At 35.6% G+C, this 24,593-nt stretch overlaps 1 protein-coding gene and 1 long non-coding RNA gene across 2 annotated transcripts in view; both read right to left on the reverse strand.

Annotated features, from left to right (window-relative positions):
* Positions 1–11,552: 11,552 nt before the first annotated feature.
* LOC118761397 lies at positions 11,553–12,851 on the reverse strand. Its single transcript, XR_004997348.1, has 2 exons — positions 12,770–12,851; positions 11,553–11,637 (listed from the first exon to the last, which is right to left on the reverse strand). It is a non-coding gene; the product is annotated as an uncharacterized LOC118761397 (long non-coding RNA).
* Positions 12,852–15,492: 2,641 nt separating this feature from the next.
* Positions 15,493–24,593, reverse strand: part of LOC115229549 — a 33,743-nt gene continuing 24,642 nt past the window's right edge. The window contains exons 12-17 of the mRNA XM_036499241.1: positions 23,906–24,478; positions 21,922–22,169; positions 20,184–20,491; positions 17,259–17,527; positions 16,130–16,320; positions 15,493–15,684 (exon numbers count right to left, since the gene is read on the reverse strand). Coding sequence (XP_036355134.1) covers positions 15,493–15,684; positions 16,130–16,320; positions 17,259–17,527; positions 20,184–20,491; positions 21,922–22,169; positions 23,906–24,478 — 1,781 coding nt within the window. The remainder of the gene's footprint in view (positions 15,685–16,129; positions 16,321–17,258; positions 17,528–20,183; positions 20,492–21,921; positions 22,170–23,905; positions 24,479–24,593) is intronic.

The following is a 24,593-nucleotide window of genomic DNA, read 5'->3' on the forward strand; positions in this document are numbered from 1 at the left end:
AGGGTGCCAATAACCTCCATCGCTAAAGTGAAGATTTCAAGAGCTCAAGAGATGGTTCTGGCATACTGACGAGTGAACATTGATGAGGTGGCATGTTCTCTACAAATTAGTCATGGTTCTGCATACGAAATTATCCACGGCAAACTTCGCTTCTGTAAGGTTTGTGCGACATGGGTGCCAAGATAGCTTGCAGAAGTGCATAAACGGAGTTTGTGGATATCTGCCAACGCTTACTCAACTGCTACAACGATGAAGGGAAAGTGTTTTTTGGAAAGAGCCACGGATGAGACTTTGATTCAGAATCGAAACAGCAGAGTATAGAGTAGAGACACCCAAAATCACAAGCGTAAAAGACATTAAAAACTCAAACTTCCAAAGAATAAATTACATTAACTGTTTTTTTATGTGTAAAAGGGCCTATGCAAGAACATTACCTGGAAAGTGGGTCTACAGTCGCCAGTAACAGTAGAATGTTAGTCAACAAATTGAAACCAGTAATTTGCACCAAACGCCGAGGTCTACCATCAAATAAGTTTTATTGTAGCACGACAATTCACGCCCACCCCATATACGGCCGCCCACACCATTGAAACCATTGAAAAATTTTATTTTTAGCTGCTGGAAAACCCTGCATACACTCCAGATCTCTCCCCTTCCGTTAATCACCTCTTTTGGGTCGCCCAAACATCCTTTACGAGTTCGTCGATTTGCTGTGAAGAAGAGCAAGAAGCGACGCATGAATGGCTGCGTGACCAGCCGAAAGTCTTCGATAGAATAAGCAAGTTGTGAACCGCTAGAAGTGCATTGAAAAGACAGGAGTGAATACAAGTGTCCATATGATTTTTGACTCACCCTCGCGTAAGGGCGTGCACATATATGCGTGAATGTGTGTACATAAAGGTTTCATTTTGCTTGCACTGTATTGCAGAACATTCGCTTCATCAAATTGGACGTAGATTAAAATGATTTCGATGCCTTCCGAGAGTCCCGTGTGCTTTTGGCTCGCATGCTTTGCTACGGTTGTGTTAATCACATAACCATGAAGAATCGACCTAGGCTTCTCTCTGCAGTTTACCAATTCTATAATTACTAATATTTCTTACCCCAACCAACACTGAAGAGCATTGTTGAATCTAGCTAATACGAAACCTAACGTACTAATTATTATAAAGATACACTGGTTATTTTGTTTTCAAGAGATCTCTTTACTACTTTTCGTGGTTGTAATAGCTGGTCTGTGTTCTTACAACAGTGAGTAACCCACTAAAGGGCAAATGTTTCCCTTTAAGTTTTATCAACTTCCGAAGATCAGTTCTTTGAGCTTATGCTTCATCCCCCATCTACTCAATTTCACTCAGAGAATAAGGGTTACCAAAATCACTTCGTAATAGTATATTTTATGGCATACAAATCGACGTAATATATAGTGTAAATATATAGTGTAAACATTCAAACATCGACACTATTTTCCCAGATAATGTTGCATTTCACATAGAATGTTTTGTCTTCCAAATTCATCTTTGCTTATAAGTTGGCCTACTCATTTTAGCAGTAAATTCTGGTCCGCAAAAGTTCAATTTGTATATCGGAAAATAGTACAGCCTGTTAGTAATTTTACTTAGTAAAACCTTGGGGCTTTTTTATGCCATTACAAATAAATATATTTGTATGTATTAATATATATTCGTGTATACAACATGTGATACACTCCTGTATTTTGGGAGCGTACGTGAATGTTTCTTATCAATTATGGGATTTCAACAGATTCTGAACGTGTGTAAAGTCCATGAAATTACAAGTTCGTAAAATATTTTGCAAATTGTGTGATGCCTTGTAGATGTGTTATGCGTATGTATAGTATACCTGTTGAATTTAGAACTGCCGTACAAGCTACTAGAAGTAAATGTTTGTTATGCGTATTGTTCTTAAAATCAATATCATGTCTTAAATTTATCCTTGTTGGATATGTGGCAAGGTGGACGAGGGTGTCTTGCTTGAAAATTCGTCGTTTAAATTGTTGTTTGTGCATACAGAGAGAGCGGTTTACATCCCTAAATTTCAAAATGTTCGCTGTTGAAGTTATGCTTTTTTCTCTGATATAGATATACAGATTTCGTCTACTGCCTCATCCCTTGTATTTGCTGAGCTTAGATATGATACTCAATTTAATTTGGGTAGGTTGTCGACGTTTCATGCCATATTAGGCAAAGAGATTAGCATCCCTTTTATTCTTATATCTAAACGAACCCAAATGGTGTGTCTCTCGCTTTGAAGGTATTTCCTGTCATTCCAATGTGTGTGTATATATATGCGTGGGTATCCGTGTATATATATATATAAATTAAATTAGAGATAAAACCACTATTAGGCAAATCAAACAGTGAAAAACATAAACCAAAACATAAAAATAAAAATAATTAATATAATTTACAAAATATATAAAATATGAAATTTAGAATTTAAAAAATTTTAATTATTTAAATTTAAAATTATTATTTATATTTTATTTAAAAGCAGCAGAAATATAACAAAAGCTGTTACTCAGAGTTTCACGTTCCCATTCGTCGGAGTAACAGCTTTTGTTATATTTCTGCTGCTTTTAAATAAAGCATATTACTCTACCTCTGGTATTTGAGTACTCTTTATTCCACCTTATTTCACATTTATGTGGTTACTCCGCTATATATATATATATATATATATATAGATATATATATATATATACCATACTGGTTTCAACAAATTTGGGGTTTGCGCTGATAAGGAAGAAATTGAAGATAAGCAAGAAAGTTCAGTAAAACATGATTAAAACATCAAATGTTCATACAAATACCAATATTCAATAAATTTAGAAAATGATAAAGGTTCAAATATTTGATGAATTGCATATCGATTATATTTGATTGAGTTCAGTAGCTTCCAATAACTTATATTAACAAGTGGTTATGATGATGTATGGACATTTGATTTTTAAGCGTGTTTTACCAAATTTATTCTTATACTTTCAATCTCTATGAAACTTTATTGTGTACCATTGAAAATTGGATGCAAAAATTTGTTAAAACCGCTATGGTAGTTTAATAAGCGTATTAAAAATAGTTATACTAACAAGTAGATACTATTAAATTTTAAAACTGAACATTGGAGTTTGTTTGAATATTTCATTTTTAAACCAGTTTTACCGATTTTTCTAGGGTATCTTCAGTATCTCTTAAACAGTTTTTCTTTACTATTGACAAGCAAAGCATTGTTGAAACGGGTATGGTATTATAATACGTTTTGAAGGCGGCGCTCTGGCAGAAACGTTAGCACGCCGGGTGAAATTCTTGGCGGTATTTTGTCTGCCGTTACGTTCTGAGTTCAAATTCCGCCGAGATCGACTTTGCCTTTCATCCATCCGGGATCGATAAATGAAGTACCAGTTGTCCCCTCTGTGTTTGGCCCCTTGTGGGTAGTAAAGAAATAGGTATTTCGTCTGCCGTTACGTTCTGAGTTCAAATTCCGTGGAGGTCGACTATGCCATTCATCTTTTCGGGGTCGATTAAATAAGTACCAGTTACGCACTGGGGTCGATGTAATCGACTTAATCCGTTTGTCTGTCCTTGTTTGTTCCCTCTGTGTGTAGCCCTTTGTGGACAGTAAAGAAATAAGAATCGTTAGCACGCTGGGCGAAATGCTTAGCGGTATTTTGTCTGCCGTTACGTTCTGAGTTCAAATTCCGCCGGGTCGACTTTGCCTTTCATCCATCCGGGATCGATAAATGAAGTACCAGTTACGCACTGAGGTCGATATAATCGACTTAATCCCTTTGTCTTTCCTTGCTTGTCCCCTCTGTGTTTGGCCCCTTGTGGGTTGTAAAGAAATAGGTATTTCGTCTTCCGTTACGTTCTGAGTTCAAATTCCGTGGAGGTCGACTGTGCCTTTCATCATTTCGGGGTCGATTAAATAAGTACCAGTTACGCACTGGGGTCGATGTAATCGACTTAATCCGTTTGTCTGTCCTTGTTTGTCCCCTCTGTGTGTAGCCCTTTGTGGGCAATAAAGCAATAAGAATCGTTACCACGCCGGGCGAAATGCTTAGCGCTATTTTTTCTGTGCTTACGTTCTGAGTTGGAATTCCGCCGAGGTCGATTTTTCCTTTTGAGGTGGATAAAATAAGTACCAGTTGAGCAACGTTACTCATGGATATGAGTATAAAAGCTGCACACCTCTGCCAAGTCATGTCAATCCAGTGTGCCAGAATACGATCACCAAACCAGTATGTTCTCAAGTTCAAAATCACGGCCTCCACCTCAGACCGTGGTTGTTGGAGAGAACATGCTGAGGCCTTCGTCCTTCATGTGGACTGAACATGGCCAAAGAAAAAAAAGAAAGAATACGATTTATCAGTTGAAGCTTAAGCATTCGATCGTAATTTTAACAAGATCGATAGAACAAGAGAATCGATGACCCAACTCCCCTATCACTAAAAGGGTAAAGACCCACTTCAGTTATGACTGACCATGGGATTGTACCTACAAAGTCACCCTCCGAGGCACAAGTCCGGGCAAGGTTTTTATGGAAGACCAGCAGTCACCCATGCATACCAGCCTCCTCCTCTCCACACCACAAAGGAAAGGGAAAGGCCGATACAGCTTGGTGTCAGTGACGTGGCAACTCATTGCTACAGCTGAGTGAACTGGAGCAACCTGAAATAAAGTGTCTTGCTCAAGAGCACAACACACAGCCCTCGTCAGGAATCGAACTCACTACTTCATGATTGTGAGTCCGATGCTCTAACCATTGACCCATGCGCTGCAACAATAAGCAATATATTATGGACAACTAAGGATTAAGTACTTACGAGCTGTTACGTGAAAAACAATACAAAATCTAGGTAAATATATAAAAACACGAAACAACAAATTATTTGTTGCGTGATTATAAATCGATATTTATCGGAAATAAACAATCTGCCGGAATGCAAAACACAAGTTTTATATAAATATAAATATATTTGCGCACGCATGTGTGTTTGTGGGTGCTTGTGTGTGTGTGTGTGTGTGTGTGTGTGTGTGTTGTGTGTGTGTGTGTGTTGTGTGTGTGTGTGTGTATGCGTAAATAGGGAACAGCTTTTCTTTTGCACAGGCGCAGGAGTGGCTGTGTGGTAAGTAGCTTGTTTACCAACCACATGGTTCCGGATTCAGTCCCACTGCGTGGCACCTTGGGCAAGTGTCTTCTACTATAGCCTCGGACCGACCAAAGCCTTGTGAGTGGATTTGGTAGACGGAAACTGAAAGAAGCCCGTCGAATGTATGTATATATATATATGCGTGTGTGTGTTTGTGTGTCTGTGTTTGTCCCCCTAGCATTGCTTGACAACCGATGCTGGTGTGTTTATGTCCCCGTTACTTAGCGGTTCGGCAAAGGAGCCCGATAGGATAAGTACAGGGCTTACAAAAGATTAAGTCCCGGGGTCGAGTGGCTCGATTAAAGGAGGTGCTCCAGCATGGCCGCAGTCAAATGACTGAAACTAATAAAAGAGTAAAGAGAGAGTAAAGAGATATAATATTCAAAAACACGACTATGTTCATGTTTGATGTTTTTTGTGTATACATATGTATATATGTTCATGTTTGATGTTTTTTTGATGGTTTTTGTTTGTGTATATATGTCGTAAATCTTTATGAGTTCTTTATGTTTGGTCCGGAACAACAGCGATTGTTAATCCTATAGTTTCATACTCCGAGCCTTTTTTGATCGTCTTAATCTTAAAATAAACTATTGTAATGGCGTGTTGTCCGTATGTTCTACACAAAGTTGAAAAACGTCTTGGCAATAATTTTATAACTGATAAAATTATTAACTCCGGATTTAAAATTATACACCGTTAAATCCAGATGAATTTCAAGATATGATTTTTTTAACACTTTTTTTATTATTTTTCATTATATATTTTTAAGTGTTAAGCATTTGTGTGCTTAATTTATTGAGTATTTCGCTATTTTTATTCTTTTTTACTTTTACTCTTTTATTTGTTTCAGTCACTTGACTGCGGCCATGCTGGAGCACCAGCTTTAGTCGAGCAAATCGACCCCAGGACTTATTCTTTGTAAGCCTAGTACTTATTCTATCAGTGTCTCTTGCCGAACCGCTAAGTTACGGGGACGTAAACACACCAGAATCGGTTGTCAAGTGATGTTGGGGGGACAAACACAGACACATAAACATACACACACACACACAAACGTACACTCACACACACACACACACATATATATATATATATACGACGGGCTTCTCTCAGTTTCCATCTACCAAATCCACTCACAAGGCTTTGGTCTGCCCGAGGCAATACTAGAAGACACTTGCCCAATGTGCCACGCAGTCGGACTAACCCGGAACTATGTGGTTCGTAAGCAAGCTCCTTACCACACAGTCACTCCTGCGTTCTTATTAGTAAAGTTGCTGCAATTATTCTTATTTATTGTGTAATTTGATATAAAAATGCATGTGCTGTGAACTAACAGACTACATTATAATGAGTTTAAATGGCTCCTTGTTTTAAATGTATGGACTAGCAGCAGGAAGCATCGCCCTTGTTTGTCTGACGTAGGCATGTGACTTATGTAAATTACATCATTTTGGTCCCTATGAATTCGTCACAACGGCGAACAAAAAGAAAGCTGAGAGACATAACCATGTAAGAAGATGCAGAGGTCTTGCAAGGACAATTCTTCATGGAAGCAAAGTTAAGAAAAAAGAAGAAAGGCAGACAAAGGTTAAATATAAAGGATATTAAAGATTAAATTATATATAATGATAGAGACTACTTATATGCACTAAATGTATGTTTTTGCCAATGCTTACACTAATTTAAACTTTAATTTCCTTTATATTTAACATTCACTATTGGTATCACTACTCTTTCTGTTAGCTACTTATGACGTTATATCATATAACGTTTTTTTTAACAATATTAATAGTGTTCTGTCTATCGCTATACAAATCCATCATTTTTTGCTAAAATGTCTTATTGACGAGTTTCGCTTTTTTCACTTTTCTGAGGAGGAGATTGCATTGTTTATACCATTTATTCTTTTGAATAGTATCAGTGGAATTTTCGAAACATGTGTCGAAAGTAAAAATATTTGATTACACCTGCGTTAAACTCCATTTATTTATTCATATATTATTCAAAATATTCCACGTAAACACGAAGTTTCTACCTTTATAAACAAGGAGTTACAACATCTTTACTTGTGCGATTTTTGCTACCCTGGTAACTATTTATTTATTTTTTCCGTGTTAATTGTTAACAAGGTAAAATACACTCATCTATTTATAATACTTTAATCAGGTTTATTAATAACCTGCTAACTGAAGAGTTACAGCATATGGAGTTATTGAATATTAACGCATCTCTTAAGGACATTCCTATTCCACCTAAGAATGTTTTCCTTAAACAACTTGTCAATAAGATAAATTCATTCATCAACCGAATAAGATGGCTTACCTTTTTCTTTGACAAAAATGACACTCAACAACATGCTAATGATAAAACATCTGAGTTCAACAAGTTATTTAAATTTAAAAATAGTCCACCGCTTAACCCAAGATTGAAGCAATTTGAATATGATCTCTGGTCCATTGTAAGACATGTAAATTTTCAACGATCAACACTAAGAAATAAACATCTGAGGTATCTTCGCAACATCACCAAAGAAATCAATTCTATGGATACTATGTTGGTTCAATCTGATAAGACTGGAAATCTATACATACTTGATAAAGACTATTATTTGGAATTACTTAAAAAAGAAATTCAGAAAAAGTATAAAATTGCTGATAAAAGAATACTTAAGAAAGCCAACATTGAGGCTATGAAAATCATGGTGAAATATAACCTACAAATGAAGACAGAACCACTTGATCCTAAGCTACCTCGGTTCATTTTGAAGGATCGCAAACTAAATTTTTTTACTAACCCATCATTAAGGCTTATCTGCCCTTCTAGCTCTGACATCGGTATCCTTAGTAAAAATATGCTAGATAAATATATTCCTAATTTAATCAAACATTAAAACTTAGTTTATGGACTAATTCGTTTGAAGTAGTTAACTGGTTTAGTTCTATTACCAATAAGGTGAGTACTAAGTTTATCCAGTTTGATATTTCTAATTTTTATTCATCTATCAATCCAATAGTACTTAATAAGGCTCTTTGGCTTGCTCATAACAAAGCTGGTCTCACCCGAGAAGAAATTAATGTTGTGTTGGCAGCCAGAAGATCTATTATTAAATTTGATGGTAAGTTGTGGGTCCGTAAAGACACACCAGATAGTTTCGATATACCAATGGGAAGTTCTGATTCAGCACAGATAGCTGATTTGGTCTGTATATATATTCTTTTTGAAATGGCTGAAGAGTTCCCTAACATTTATGGAGGTCTATATCGTGATGATTGTTTACCTCCAAAATGTTTCCAACCAAAAGGTACAAAAAGTTAAGAATAGTTTAGTTAATTTTTTCAGTAGAATGGGCTTAAAATCGTTTTTGATGACGATATGACGAAGGCCAACTTTTTAGATATTACACTTAATTTACACAGTGACACTTACTTCCCATATCGTAAACCGTTAACCAATCTAAAGTACATTAGCAAATTTAGTAATCATCCTGGAGCAATTACTAAGAACTTAGTTAAGAATATTTCATTTAGATTATCTAAATTATCTGCTAATGTTGATATTTTCAATAATAACGCTAAATTCTATAACTCTGCCTTAATTAAAGCAAGTTATACAGAGAAGATTTTCTACATTGATTCTGCTCAGTCTAATTGTAAATTCAATAATGTAGATAAGATTTCTAGTCGTAAAAGAATTATTGATTACAAACATAAATTACGCACCGATACAAAGCGAATGAAGGCAGATAACCCTTATTTAATCCCCTATTATCGATCTAAAAGTAAATATAACACCTTCAAAAGTAATTACGCTATGAATACTAGTAAAAATATTTGGTTAATAATTCCTTACAGGAGACAAATTAAATCTAATCTCCCACTGCTGTTTCGTCAAGCTTTTGCTGGGAATTTTCCAAACAATTCTAAATATTACTCTACTATCAATTCACATAAGGTTAGGATAGGTTTTTCAAACACAAAAAATCTCTTGCAAATTATCTCTTCACATAATAACAAACTGTTAATTATTAATACATTTACAAATACTAACATTAATTTAGCTAATACCATCCAACCCTCTAGAAATATTAATAACAAGGTTATTGTATCTGAAGTCAATTCCAATAGAATTAAGTTTATGTCAAGTAACTCTAAGATTAAAAATTCTATATACCAGTGTATAATCAGTACTCGTAATAAAGTACGATTTTACATTGGAATCACATCGTTAGAGTTATCTAAGAGAATTTCTATTCATTACTCAACATTTAGGGATAGAAATAAACGTAATAGTACCGGTCTCAGCAAACTGATTTGGGATTTAAAAGACCACAATGAACAATTTCATTTAGAATAGTTGATTCTCTCAATTTCGATACCATATGACAAAGGCAAGGAATTCTGTCTTCTCTGCAATTCTGAGCTATTTTTCATTATTTTTTTCTAAAAAATACTCTAGTAAACACGGTTATAGAGCAAGCCTACAGATGTAAGCATTGGCAAAAACATACATTTAGTGAATATAAGTAGCCTCTATCATTATATATAATTGAAACTTTAATTTCCTTTATATTTAACATTCACTATTAATATCCCTACTCTTTCTGTTAGCTACTTATGACGTTATATCATATAACGTTTTTTTAAACAATATTAATAGCGTTCTGTCTATCGCTATACAAATCCATCATTTTTTGCTAAAATGTCTTAGTGACGAGTTTCGCTTTTTTCACTTTCCTGAGGAGAAGATTGCATTGTTTATACCATGTATTCTTTTGAATAGTATCAGTGGAATTTTCGAAACATGTGTCGAAAGTAAAAATATTTGATTACACCTGCGTTAAACTCCATTTATTTATTCATATATTATTCAAAATATTCCACGTAAACACGAAGTTTCTACCTTTATAAACAAGGAGTTACAACATCTTTACTTGTGAGATTTTTGCTACCCTGGTAACTATTTATTTTTTCCGTGTTAATTGTTAACAAGGTAAAATACACTCATCTATTTATATATATATATGTATATATATGTGTATGTATGTTTAAGGTTGAAAAGGAAAAGTATTTTAAAAAACCTCTTAGTTTCACCGAATTGTACCGAAATATCGATCCATTTTTGTTGCTTTTTTCTTGTTTATAATCACCCTGCATTATCTTATGGTTAATACCGGAGGCGCAATGGCCCAGTGGTTAGAGCAGCGTTAGACCAGACCGGGCGTTGTGAGTGTTTATTGAGCGAAAACACCTAAAACTCCACGAGGCCATGTCACTCTCTGTGTCACGCTGAATATCTCTGAGAACTACGTTAAGGGTACACGTGTCTGTGGAGTGCTCAGCCACTTACACGTTAATTTCACGGGCAGGCTGTTCCGTTGATCGGATCAACCGGAACCCTCCTCGTCGTAATCGACGGAGTGCTTCTTTTTTTTTTAGGTATTATAATACATTTGCTTAAAAAATTAAAAACTACAATTCGATTTAAACACAGATACATTTCCAACCCTACATTTGTTCATGTGTGGGAATATATCTCTTTTCTTCAAATATTTTTATGTATTTGTATGTGAATGAGTGTGTGCGTGCATGTATGTTTGTATGTTTATGTTTATATATACACACGTATCTGTCTATATCATTGTATATAACTTACACATATTTGTGTCTATGTATATCTACACATGCAAGAATACAAGACACTTTTATTATCATGGAGTTGTTAGTAAATTTATACCAAGAAATTTACAGAGCTCAGAGTGAGGCCGGTTGGATGATTGTCGTAGATATATTTAGTAAGAACATTCAAATAGTTTTAAAACAAAGTTAAGAATAAGGTATGGCAAACACATATTTTCAAATGCATCAATTAGTTATTAGAAATAATTTAAATGCAAAAGCAAGACATCAACAGCAGTAGCAAGTGGAGGCGCAATGGCCCAATGGTTAGGGCAGCGGACTCGCGGTAGGAGGATCGCGGTTTCGATTCCCAGACCGGGCGTTGTGTGTATTTATTGAGCGAAAACACCTAAAGCTCCACGAGGCTCCAGCAGGGCGTGGTGGCGACTCCTGTTGTACTCTTTTGCCCCAACTTTCTCTCACTCTTTCTTCCTGTTTCTTGTCCCCGACTTCCTACGCAACGGCTGAGACTGAATGCGCATTCATCTATCCGTCGATACTCTCGGTGTCGGGGGTTGGCCTGCTTTCTCTTCTGCGGGTCTTACGAATAGCAAAGGACTACGTTTCGGACTTCTCCCAAGAACGAAGACCGCTTCGCTCAACAAACAAACAAACAGCAGCAGCAATTTCTAATAACCACAAGAAGATTTTAAAGACGAAACATTTTTAAAAGAAGAATTTAAAGAAAGACTAAGAATTTTTTCAAATAGATATTTAGACTCTTTATTTGTGCTTGTACATATAATGGTTTACTTGACGTAATTTAGGATATAGGTCATTCAGAAAAACCTGCAAAGTATTAAAAAATGAAAAACTTTAGAAATCTTTAAAACATATCAATATTTATCTATATAAAATACAATGTTTTCAATTCAAATACCGGGAAACAAGCAAGCTGAGAACTAAACAAAGTGAAGCAAATTAGATAGATAGATAGATAGATAGATAGATAGATAGATAGATAGATAGATAGATAGATAGATAGATAGATAGATAGATAGATAGATAGATAGATAGAGAGATAGATAGAGAGATTGATAGATAAATAGATAGATAGATAGATAGATAGATAGATAGATAGATAGATAGATAGATAGATAGATAGATAGATAGATAGAGAGATTGATAGATAAATAGATAGATAGATAGATAGATAGATAGATAGATAGATAGATAGATAGATAGATAGATAGATAGATAGATAGATAGATAGATAGATAGATAACCAAACACAGACAGATAACTACATTTTACTCTGAAAGAACCTTAAAAGATAAGAAATATAATGGTTAGCTCGGCTCTACGAGGAGGTGGTGATCGTTAGAACACCTTCGATCACAAGTCCACTCAGTCGAGTGAATTGCGATTAAGAAGAACAATGCAACTGTTAAATAATTAATGCAATTGTTATATGAATAACTAATTTATTCACAAACTAATAATATCTAACGTGATTTTTTTAATTGTCTTCAATGTGTGCAGCGTGTAAAGTCCGTCTCAGAATTCACAATAGAAATACGGCTGCCCAATAATAATCCATTCTACTTGGAGCACAAGGCCTATAATTTGGGATACAAGGGACAAGTCGATTACATTAACCTTAGTACTCAACTATTTGTTATTTCATCGACCCCGGTGCGCAACTGGTTGTTATTTCATCGACCCCGAATGGATAAAAGTCGATCTCGGCGGAATTTGAACTCAGAACGTAAGGAAGAAAAAATGCTGCTAAACATTATACCAGTTTGCCACATTCGAATGTCAAATAACATCCTTTCTGCTAAAGGTAAAAGGTCTGAAACGTTGAGGGAGGGACTAGATGATTACAGCTGATACATATTCTGTAAACCACCGAAGGGCAAATGCAGCCTCGGCGGAACTTGATTTCACGAATATCCAACAATATCGAGAGTAAACTTACCAACGTATACTGTGTCTTCGTCACCATACAAACCATGATGCTTTATAGCATGTTCGCAGATATGACATTGCTTTTTAGGAGCCTCTCCAGATGGTAACCGCACGAACACACACATATATGTGTGTGTGTGTGTGTGTGTGTGTGTGTGTGTGTGTGCAATCACATGGCCTCGTGATTAGAGCAGGACGATGTGTGTGTTTATGAGGGAAACTCCTAAGCTCCACGCGGCCCCTGCAGAAGATAATGGCGAACTACAACCGACTCTTTCACCACAACTTTCTCACAGTCTTTCTTCTGGCATCTAGAAGCTCACCTGCGACGGACCGGCGTCCCTGCCGGATGGGGAACCTACTCCAATGAAACCGGGGAACCGGCCCTTATGAGCCAGGCATGGATCGAGAAGGAACGAACAACAACAATATATATATATATATATATATATATATATATATATATATATATATATATATATATATATATATATATAGGCGCAGGAGTGGCTGTGTGGTAAGTAGCTTGCTAACCAACCACTTTGTTCCGGGTTCAGTCCCACTGCGTGGCATCTTGGGCAAGTGTCTTCTGCTACAGCCTCGGGCCGACCAAAGCCTTGTGAGTGGATTTGGTAGACGGAAACTGAAAGAAGCCTGTCGTATATATGTATATGTATGTATGTGTATGCGTTTGTGTGTCAGTGTTTGTACCCCTAGCATTCCTTACAACCGATGCTGGTGTGTTTACGTCCCCGTCACTTAGCGGTTCGGCAAAAGAGACCGATTGAATAAGTACTGGGCTTACAAAGAATAAGTCCCGGGGTCGATTTGCTCGACTAAAGGCGGTGCTCCAGCATGGCCGCAGTCAAATGACTGAAACATGTAAAAGAGTAAAGAGTAAAGAGTATATATATATATATATATATATATATATATATATATATATATATGACATATATATATATACACTTAGAAAAGGATGCGTGGCGTTCGATCATATATTAACATAAATGATATAAAATATATGTATATTTACATACATATATTTACATACCTAATTATTTTTCTCTTCTTCACCGTGCTCTCTTTCCCTCTCTCTCTTTCTCTCTCTCTCTCTCTCTCTCTCTCACACACACACACACACACACACACACAAACACACTCTTCCTCCTTGGCTCTCTCGTTGCTGACACGTGACGAAAGGGAATCTATCTTTCTCTCCATTTCTCTCCTAAAGTCAAAACTGTCTCCTCTCATAGCTCATCCTCCTAGCGTTAATAATAATTTATCTATCGTCTTGGCTCAACAGCCTTCACCGTTTGTTTTTACTGTCTTGTTTTCACTGTCCTGTTCTTGTTACCACTTTCACCCTCCGCAAAAAATCCCAAAATTTATTTGATTTACTTTTCGGGAAGTACTGTTACAACGAAGTCGCGTATTGTCCTTGCCTTCGCGAAGCAGTGTAGATGAAACAGGGGAAAATTATGAAGGGGAATATTCTTTATGTTGCATGTCTCGTTTCTCTGTATTTTTCGCTGTTCGAAAAAAAGTACGTTTTCTATGTTTTCGTTTTTATGTTTTCGTTTCTTATTGTGTTAAAAGTTTTTTTGATGTCCATAAGCAGGTATGCATGTATATATACATATACGTAGGTATGTACTTATATGTATGTATATATGCATATATTTATACATTATTTTATTTATATATATATATATACGTAAGTACATGTATAAATATACATTTATATATAAGTATATATATTTTTTTTTGTATATGCTTATATCTATATACGTATTTATATATATACATACATATGTATATATATATATATATATATATATATATGTATATGTATATATATATATATATATATTATATATATATATATATAATATATATATATATATATATATATATATGTATATGTGTATATATATATATATATATATATATATATATATTTATATATATGTATGTATATATATATATGTATATATACATGTGTGTGTATGTCTGTGTGTGTTTGCGTAATGCTTTGCAGTATTTAATCTGCATCTACGTTCTCAGTTCAAATTCCGCCGAGGTTGTCTTTGCCTTTCACTCTTTCCGGGCCGATTAACTTTCTATTGTTCATATCTCCCCAACAATCATTGACTTATTCTGTTCAAAGAGATTTTAACCCAATATTTGCATTCTGTTATTTATATCTGAATCTCAGGCAACGAATTTGCAGAATTGTTACTGCGCCGGGCAGAATCGTTACTGCGCTGAGTTCAATTTCCTCAGTGGTTGAATTTTGGCTTTCATTTTCTCAAAGCTAATGAAATAAGTACCAGTTGAGCACTTGGGCTGACGTAATCCACTTTCCTTCCACAAAATTTGTAGCGATCTGCCAAAATTTGTAACCATTATTATAAAAATAAAGCCAGAGAGCTGGTTCAATCGTTTCTTCACCGCAGAAATACTTAGCAGAATTTCGTCCATCTTGGCATATTGGATCCAGATTCCGCCCAGGTCAAGCAGTGCCTCTCATTCTTATCTAATCAATAAAACAAGTACTACTTGAAGACTGGTCCCCATTTTATCAACTTACAACCTCACAAGAAATTATTGGATTTCGACTAAAATTTGAAAAGTGTATTACAATTATACTTGAAAACAACGAAGAACAAATTATTTGCCTAAAATTACCAGTTCAATGAAAATGCATTAATAATAATTACAAAACCTTTACTCACCAGTGTGAACACATTTTCCGTTCTGAAGAATGAAATTTTCCTTACAAACACAGGCATATCTTCCTCTTTCAATTCCGCAGTGGCTGTTTTCACCACAAGGAGTGATATCTTCTGTTACGACTTCGTTACCAGGTTTACATATTTTCTTTGTTTTACAATCTGCTGATATAATTTCCTCATTAACCTGTAGGTAAGTTTCAATAAATTGAAACCTTATTATACCAGTGTATATTTATGGACTGAACATTTAATGAAACTTTAAAATATTCCAGTAGAATATTGATGGTGTTTCTAAGACTGAAGCTCAAAGCCTTGTTTTATCACGTATGATAATACATTAGAATACGCTATCATTGATAATCCTAGTTTAATTTCTGTTAGTGTAACACGTGAGCTTTTATATAAAGAAAATATACATCGTGACCAGATGGTCGGTTCCAAAGTAAACACCAACAGTAATTAATTTAATAAATGATAACCTATCCATATCTTTTATGCCTAATGGTATTTATTATACAGCCCAAAGTCTGTCTGAGTCTGTGTATATGTGTGTCTATGTGTGTGTGCGTGCGCGCGTGTATTAGTATCTATTTTCATCTATGTATACAAATTTTCATACAGTATTTTACCTTCATATATATCTTGTTGTCGATACAGCCGCATTCTGTTTCAGGTACACACTGTTCACCACTCAGAATAAAGCCTTGTCTACAAACACAACCTTGACTGGAACCTGTGCAATTTGGTGATCTATCAGCGCACGAAGGTTGACAGCTGCTAGTCTTGTATTGGAACTCTTCCTTTTCCTTGCATTTCATCGCTGGAATAAAATACAATGGAGAATCATAACAAACAGGTATTTTCTTATAAATAGCAAAATATTTACGAGGAACACAATAACTATGTCGATAATATGTAAACCTTCAGTGCAATGTTTTGGGAATCAAACAAAATATCAAATATTTGTCTGAAAATTTATGTATAAGAAACAGGGATGGATCGAATTCGAAAGTAATAATCAACTTAAATTCTAATAAATACAAATCAAATCTACCAAGTCTCTACAATATATCGAAGAAGAATTGTGTCGCGTATTCAGTAAGGTTTGTTGAAAAAAGGCTGATATCTATTCGCAAATTTCTTAAGTAATGCACTTGGAGGCATTTCAGAATTCTATACTTCGTTATATATACATACAGAAATACGAGGTCTGATCACTAAGTATACGGACTGTTGCGATAGTAACGAAGCTAAACCACGTAGACTGAAGCCGCTTGGCAGGAATTCACTTTGGATACGGTTGTGCAAACTCATGAAGTATTAAAGTTCTAGCTCACTTCTGCTGTTTACAGCAGTTCTTGGAATGGACGCGTGTAACATATGATCGTCGCATTGACCATGCCAGAGAAAGTTGTCATGGTGATACCAGCTCAGAGGTCGACGGATAGTTGCAGACAGTGTACGCACCGCGCACAAATGTACGAGTGGTCCAGATATTTGCTTTGGCTTCGTTACTATAGCAACAGTCCGGATACTCACTGATCAGACATCGAAAGTTTTTTCTTGAGTTTATGAATTAGTGTTATCTAAAAGCCCAAACAGTCGAACAATATATATTCGAAGGATTTAGCAAATATTATTTCATAGTCTCTCGAAGAACTGAGATGTAATTCGACAATATCTTATCTTGGACACATCAAGATGTAATGCGCCATATATCATGTTCTTAGAGGAATGTAAAGAAACAGTAAATCTTACGGCATTGTGATATTTCTCTCCAATTAACGAAAATTCCCACACTTTCGCATTCTGTAGCAAAACCTTCAATGATTCGACAGAAAACAGAGTGGTGGTTCGTAGGATCATTGTGATAACTACAGACATCGATTCTACAAGACTCCAAGTATTCTTCTAGATGCGAAGCTCCGATCTTTTCAATGCAGGCTTCAAAGATTTTGTCATTCATTAAATCACATTCTTTTGTCTGCTCCTTTGAACAAGTCGAATTAACATCATTCACTTTGCATCTGAAAATAAAAATAGAAAGCGAAATGATGAAGTTAAGAATAGTTGTTATGATGTATGATTTCTCATTTGCTAACTAGAAACCATGCGTATTTTCTGAGTAAAAACTTACTGGTGAGTTAATTAATTATGATTCACATCTCTCTACTTTTGTTAGCATCTGATGTACAACAAAATTCCAGATGTCAAATATTCCCTTCATCTAAAATCTTACCAAATCATCCAACATTCTTAACTCATTTCTTGCCTTATATATAAAAACAGAAGCAAATAAACAACCCATATGCAAGTCATGCATGCGCGCATTCTTTGATCGTCGATCAGCTCGATTAGAACAGTCCAATTCTTTCTCTACTCTAGGCACAAGGCCCGAAATTTTTGGACAAGGGGCCAGTCGATTAGATCGACCCCATTATGCAACTGGTACTTAATGTATCGACCCTGAAAGGATGAAAAGCAAAGTCGACCTCGGCGGTAATTTCGTAACACATTTCCTCCGCTTTGACTGAAAACTTTCAAAGTTAAAACATAAATAGTTATTTCTACGACAGGCACAAAATCTGAGGTTTGAGAGGATGGAGTAAGTCGGTTTCATCTCGATTTCTACTTCCTTTATCGAGTCTGAACAGATGAAAAGCAAAGATGTCTTCATCAACGTTTCAACGCAGAACGCAAAAAGCTGACAGAAATAATACTAAACATTTTGATGTGTGCCGTAACGGAAACTATTTTTATTTATGGCTGACCATCTTAAATAACCATACTTCAAGATTTCAGCACAATACCAGCGGTTTATCGGTATGGGTGCTAATCGAAAACATTGACCTAGGTTTTGACTGGTAATTTTATCGACCCCAAGATCAGAACGTATGGAACCCAAGGGAACGCCGCTAATCATTTTTTGCCACGCTCTAAACATTCTGCCAGCTCACTCATTAACCGTTCTATATTAGTTTTATAACCCCTAAAACTGACTCAATAACTGCCCATGGGCATATAGCGTAATGGTTAAGAGCGCGGGATTCTAAATCCAAGTTGCGAGTTCAATTCCTTTGAATAATAATAAGAAGAAGAAGAAGAAGAACAACAACAACAACAACGACAACAACAACATAAGCAAAAAAATACCTTTGTAATGAGAACCAAGGGTTCAAAATTCTACGGAAACGTTGTGGTAACAACAAACAAAATCAGGAGACATATCCGTCTAATGTAAATAATGTGAATAATCACAGATTAACGTGAAAACAGCTAAATCTTGATAATAAGACATAATACTGTGGCATATTCATTGCGCCATTTGATACGGGGGGCGTTCAATAAGTAATGCCCCTGACCCACTTCCCATAGCAGTAGAGCAACGAAACTTTATTAGTCTTTTTCTACATAGGAACCACCCAGAGTTATGCATTTTTCCCATCGTTTGATGCAGCTCTGGAGACCATTTTTTGTAGAAGACACCAGCTTGGTCCTCCAACCTCGACGTGACTTCAGAAATCAAGACTGCATCATCTGGGAAACGCTTTCCTTTCAAAAACAACTTCATGGCTGGGAAGAGCTGAAAATCAGAGGGTGGAAGGTCAGGAGAGTAGGGGGGATGGGGGAGGAGTTCATAGCCGCACGCCTGTGCTTCTGATCTGGCGACAAGCGAGTTGTGGACCGGAGCGTTGTCCTGCAGGAGGAGGATGCCTTTGCTGATCTTGCCCTGCCTCTTGATTTTGATAGCTTCTCTTAATTTCCTCAAAAGTGAAGCATAATAGGCTCCTATAATTGTGGTACCCTTTGCCAGGAAATCTGTCATCACTACTCCGTCCTGGACCCAGAAGACTGTGAGCATGACCTTGCCAGCGGAGGGCTGAACCCTTGCCTTCTTTGGAGGAGGTGAGTCACGGTGCTTCAACTGCATTGATTGGGCTTTGGTCTCTGGATCATAGTGATGGACCCATGTTTCATCCTGTGTAATCAGTCTTTTGAAAAAGTTTGACTCATCTTCTTGGCACTTCTCCAAATTCATCCTCAAGCACTCGACGCGTTCTTGCTTCTGGAAAGGTGTGAGCAACTTGGGAATCCATCTGACAGACACCTTTTGCATATGCAAATGGTCATAAATGATAGTTTCCACAGACCCGGTACTAATTTTGACCTCATGGGCTATTTGGCGAATAGTTATGCGTCGAGCTTCTAAAATGTCAGCCTCAACTTGACGGACAGATGCCTCATCAATGGCAGAAAGGGGCGACCAGATCTGGGAGCTGTTTCCACTGAGTTCCGACCATGTTTGAATTCACGATGCTAGCGTTTTACAAGGTCATATAATGGGGCATCATCACCATAAGTTACTTTCATTTCATCAAAGTCTCCCGTGGTGTGCGTCCTTTCAAATACAAAAACCGGATCACTGCTCGACACTCAACAGTCTCCATTTCACACTTGACTCAGTTCAAACACCTGTAAATCAGAAACCACAATTAGTTCAGAGCTGTAATTTGCCAATTAATCTATAGAGATATAAATAATTGCACATGCAAAATTTCAGCTAGATCAAACAAATGCAAGTGGGTCAGGGGCATTACTTATTGAACGTCCCTCGTATACTATCAACAATTTACATAATATTTATTTTTGATTTTGGAGTTTGAGAAAGAAAATAATCATTACTTTGTTTCGGGTTTATCACTGTCATCTTCAACTTGATAACTGGCACCAATTAAAGAAAATTTATTTGCTTTCTGAGAAACATCTTCACCAGATTTCGGACGAAAGTCATCTTTTTCTCCGTTACAATCTCCACAGATTCCAGTCAGTTGATCGGCAAATATTGGTGGTAATGTAACAGTGACTCTATGTCTACCATCAAACATGATCTTCAAACCCCATTCAGTGGTAACTGTAATCCACCCGACAGAGTACGTGGCTGAAAACTCTTTATAATTTCTTACGGGTAACGACTTCTCTTCTGAATTTATCTGAAAATTAAATTCAAGAAAATAGGACAGGTATGGAAATCAAGTATTTTTTTTTATATATAATGCATGTATTATTTTTAATACTTTACTTGATTTAGTCATTGGACTTTGCCCATGCTTGAGAAGTTTAGTCGAACAAATCTCAAATCCTTATTTGTTTTTCATGTCTAGTACATATTCAATTGATTGCTTTTTTGTACGGGGGCGAAAAAAAATAAAAATAAAAATTAATTTTTTTTTACAGAAATAAAAATAAAAATATAAATAATTTTTTTTACAGAAATAAATATTAAAATAAAAACAAAAAATAATAAAAAAATAATAATAATTATATATATATATATCACGTGACCGACCAGACCATCAGATGTTGCTACACATCGCTGGTCACAATGCGTTCGCATTGTTTTAGCATTCGAATGACGCCACCCCGCTGGCTAAGCGAGCAGGCCAACATATATATATATATATATATAAATTTATATTGGAAATAAGTAGACTCTGTGTCAGCTGCTGACGTGTTTACCAAACCACAAACTGAAAAATATTTTGTTACTATTCCAACGATTGGAGATCATTTGGTTATACTCTTGTATTATTTTTTGTATGGCAAATCCTACGAACCGTCATAAATCCTATTATACATATTATGATTAATTCCACATTCTATAAATTATTTTATATCTATTTTAAAGCATAATTTTTTTTTTAAAGTTTTAGCTCAGAGCTGCAGCCATGCTGATGCACCGCCGTTTTGCGCTACACTGTTATTACTAGGGGCCTCCTCTAATATGTGGGACTTGGTGAAGAATGGAGTTTGATATAGCTACCCTCATTTGCACCTCTTGCCGTGAGGTAGGCTCATCTGGGACTCTCGACATGAAGAGGTCCAGCTTTGATTTAAAAACCCCTACATCTACTTTGTGCTAATTTGAACTAAATTCAAATAGCCGTATCTGCTAACGCAATTCATTTTGTCTTGCGTTTTATCTTTCCCAGCTTCCAGTGACTTTATGTTAAGTTTATATAAATACTTACCATTGCATGCTTTAGTTGAGAATGTCGATGATATACTCTGTAAGACATCAAAACTATTCACTGAAAATACATATTTCGAACTCGGCTCGCTACCAATTGCTTTGAGTTCGGTATTCGAAATCTTTTTCCCGACTCCAAATTTATACAGCATCATAATATTGTTTCGTTATGTTCAATATTACAAATATTTCTTTCCATAATTCTTTCTCTTAAGAAGTTTAAGGCTTACATTTCTTTCATTAAGTCCAAGATTTCGATTATCTTCGATTCGTTCCTTGGTTCCAGTTGTTAAGTGCGTGGCATTCGAAAATACAACGTATCAAGCAGAATAATCTTTTGGATTCTTATACATTTACATAACTATAGGGTAAAGAGAGACAAAACGTACGTACCAAGATTTTGTTAGCTGGCAACAGACGAATTGTGAAACCAGTGAGTTTGACATCCACTAAACGTGTGCAAGATATACGGTTATTCCCTCGGTGTTCGTTCTTTACTTCAACAGAAAAGTAGGTATTATTCGATCCGTTCTTAATAGTAGCCAGTGTATATTTGCATGTGCCCATGAAATGTATCAATTGTCCATCGAACGTATCATAGTGAAGGTCACCAGACACTTTACATATACATGGTTTCGAAGCTGAAAATATTCATTATATAAACTTGTAAACATTATAATATAAGCCCCTGAATAATGCTTCGAAATGACAACATAGGTGAAATGTATATTTAAAATATTCGTTTATTATCATCGTCGTCGTCGTCGTTACTCTCACCACCATCATCTACCTCATACCCATTATCATCCTCACCACGTAACATGTTTCTATTATTATTATTCAGTAGTCTTATTTTTATAGCGTGCTTTCACTTCACTATCGAGCGCAGCTTTGTGTGCCTTGGGTATGTGCTGTGGTTTGCTGTGATGCTCTTATTCTTACTGTATTGAAAGTGTTTTACATAAGATGTGTACTTCAACAGAAAAGTAGGTATTATTCGATCCGTTCTTAATAGTAGCCAGTGTATATTTTCATGTGCCCATGAAATGTAGCATTTGTCCATCGAACGTTCTGTAATGAGGGTCACCAGATACTCCACATCTACAGGGCCGCAGAACTGGAGAAAGAAACCAATTATGTCAATGGAGACTTATAGCACAGACAATGGCAAATAAAACTGACCACAGTTGTTCATTTTATTGACTGCTAGGGTATGAAAAGCTTAGATAACTCGGAAGGAGATTTAATACTCTGAAGATGCAAAGGGAAATAACTTAAAACCATAAAATGTTTATCCCACTCAGTATTTACTGCTATATGCCTAGTGCTACACATTTAAAAGAAGAGCGGAGATAATTCCGTGGATCCTGTATGTGGTTGATACTTTATTTAATCCACAACATAATAAAGAAAGGTAATATTTACTCTGCCCGTATTTGGATTCAGAATGGAGACAGCAACTAAATGCTGCATGAAGTTGAGCGTTCTACCAATTCTGCCCATCCTTTGCCCGATTATAATAATGACTTGTATGACTTTTATTACTACCTCAGTCAATCTAAATGTATATATTTGTCGTTACCTGTCAGAAATAGCCTTTTTTTATATGCAACGTGCATTTTCGTTGATTTTTCATATTTTACCCTTACATTTCCACGTGTATTTTATATTTTCTTTTTGTAACATATTTCTACTATATATATATAATATATATATATATATATATATATATATATTTATTTATTTATTTATTTTATAGAAGGAGCTTCTACAGGACTAGAACTGTTTCATTCAAATGAAATCATCATATATATATATATATATATATGTATATATATATATATATATATATATATATATATATATATATATATATATATATATATATATATATATTATATATATATATATATATATAGTTCATCCAAACAAGAAAGCACAAAAAAACACAACAACGTGAGGACGTGGAACAAATATATTTATATAGCTTCAAAGCAGATTTGAATAATTTGAATTAAATTCAAATGGCCGTAACTGCTAACTCAATTCATTTTGTCTTGCGTTTTATCTATCCCAGCTTCCAGTGCATTTTATGTTAAGTTTATATAAATACTTATCTATTTCTTTACTACCCACAAGGGGCCAAACATAGAGGGGACAAACAAGGACAAACAAACGGATTAAGTCGATTATATCGACCCCAGTGCGTAACTGGTACTTAATTTATCGACCTCGAAAGGATGAAAGGCAAAGTCGGCCTCGGCGGAATTTGAACTCAGAACGTAGCGGCAGACGAAATACCGATAAGCATTTCGCCCGACTTGCTAGCGTTTCTGCCAGCTCGCCGCCTTATATAAATACTTATATAAATACTTACCATTGCATGCTTTAGCTGAGAATGTCGATGATATACTCTGTAAGACATCAAAACTATTCACTGAAAATACGTATTTCGAACTCGGCTCGCTACCAATTGCTTTGAGTTCGGTATTCGAAATTTTTTTCCCGACTCCAATTGCGAATATCATAGTTCCACTCTTTTTCACCTTTTCAGCTGCTTTTACTGTCAAGACCTGATTATTTGAGTTTCCGTCTGTGATGACAACTGCAATATTCAACACATCTTTTCGGTCACCAGACATTGCAGTGAACGAAGAATCTTTAAGGTAATTTAAAGCGGCATAGGTGTGTGTCCAGCCTCCGATGTGAGCTATTCTGTCAATCGCTGTGTTTAAATCAAGGATATTCCTGAATTTATTCAAATTAAATTGGTTCTTTACATTGGTGCTAAATGTGATAATACCAACTTGGACAGCATTTGATGATATTGGAAAAGTTGAGACAAGTTTCTTGACAAAAGTTTTCATCACTAGAAAATCCTTTTTAGAAATGCTTCCAGAGTCGTCTAATACAAACATGATATCTGCCACAGCATTTCCACACGCTGAAACTAAAATGAAATAAAAATGTATTACAATAGTAATATATATATATCGAGAAGTATTATGTAAATAAATTGATTTTCTTTGTTCACACACACCATTTTCTTTATATCAAATATATAC

This window comes from Octopus sinensis, unplaced genomic scaffold, assembly GCF_006345805.1.
Source record: "Octopus sinensis unplaced genomic scaffold, ASM634580v1 Contig13010, whole genome shotgun sequence".
Lineage (NCBI taxonomy): Eukaryota > Metazoa > Mollusca > Cephalopoda > Octopoda > Octopodidae > Octopus > Octopus sinensis.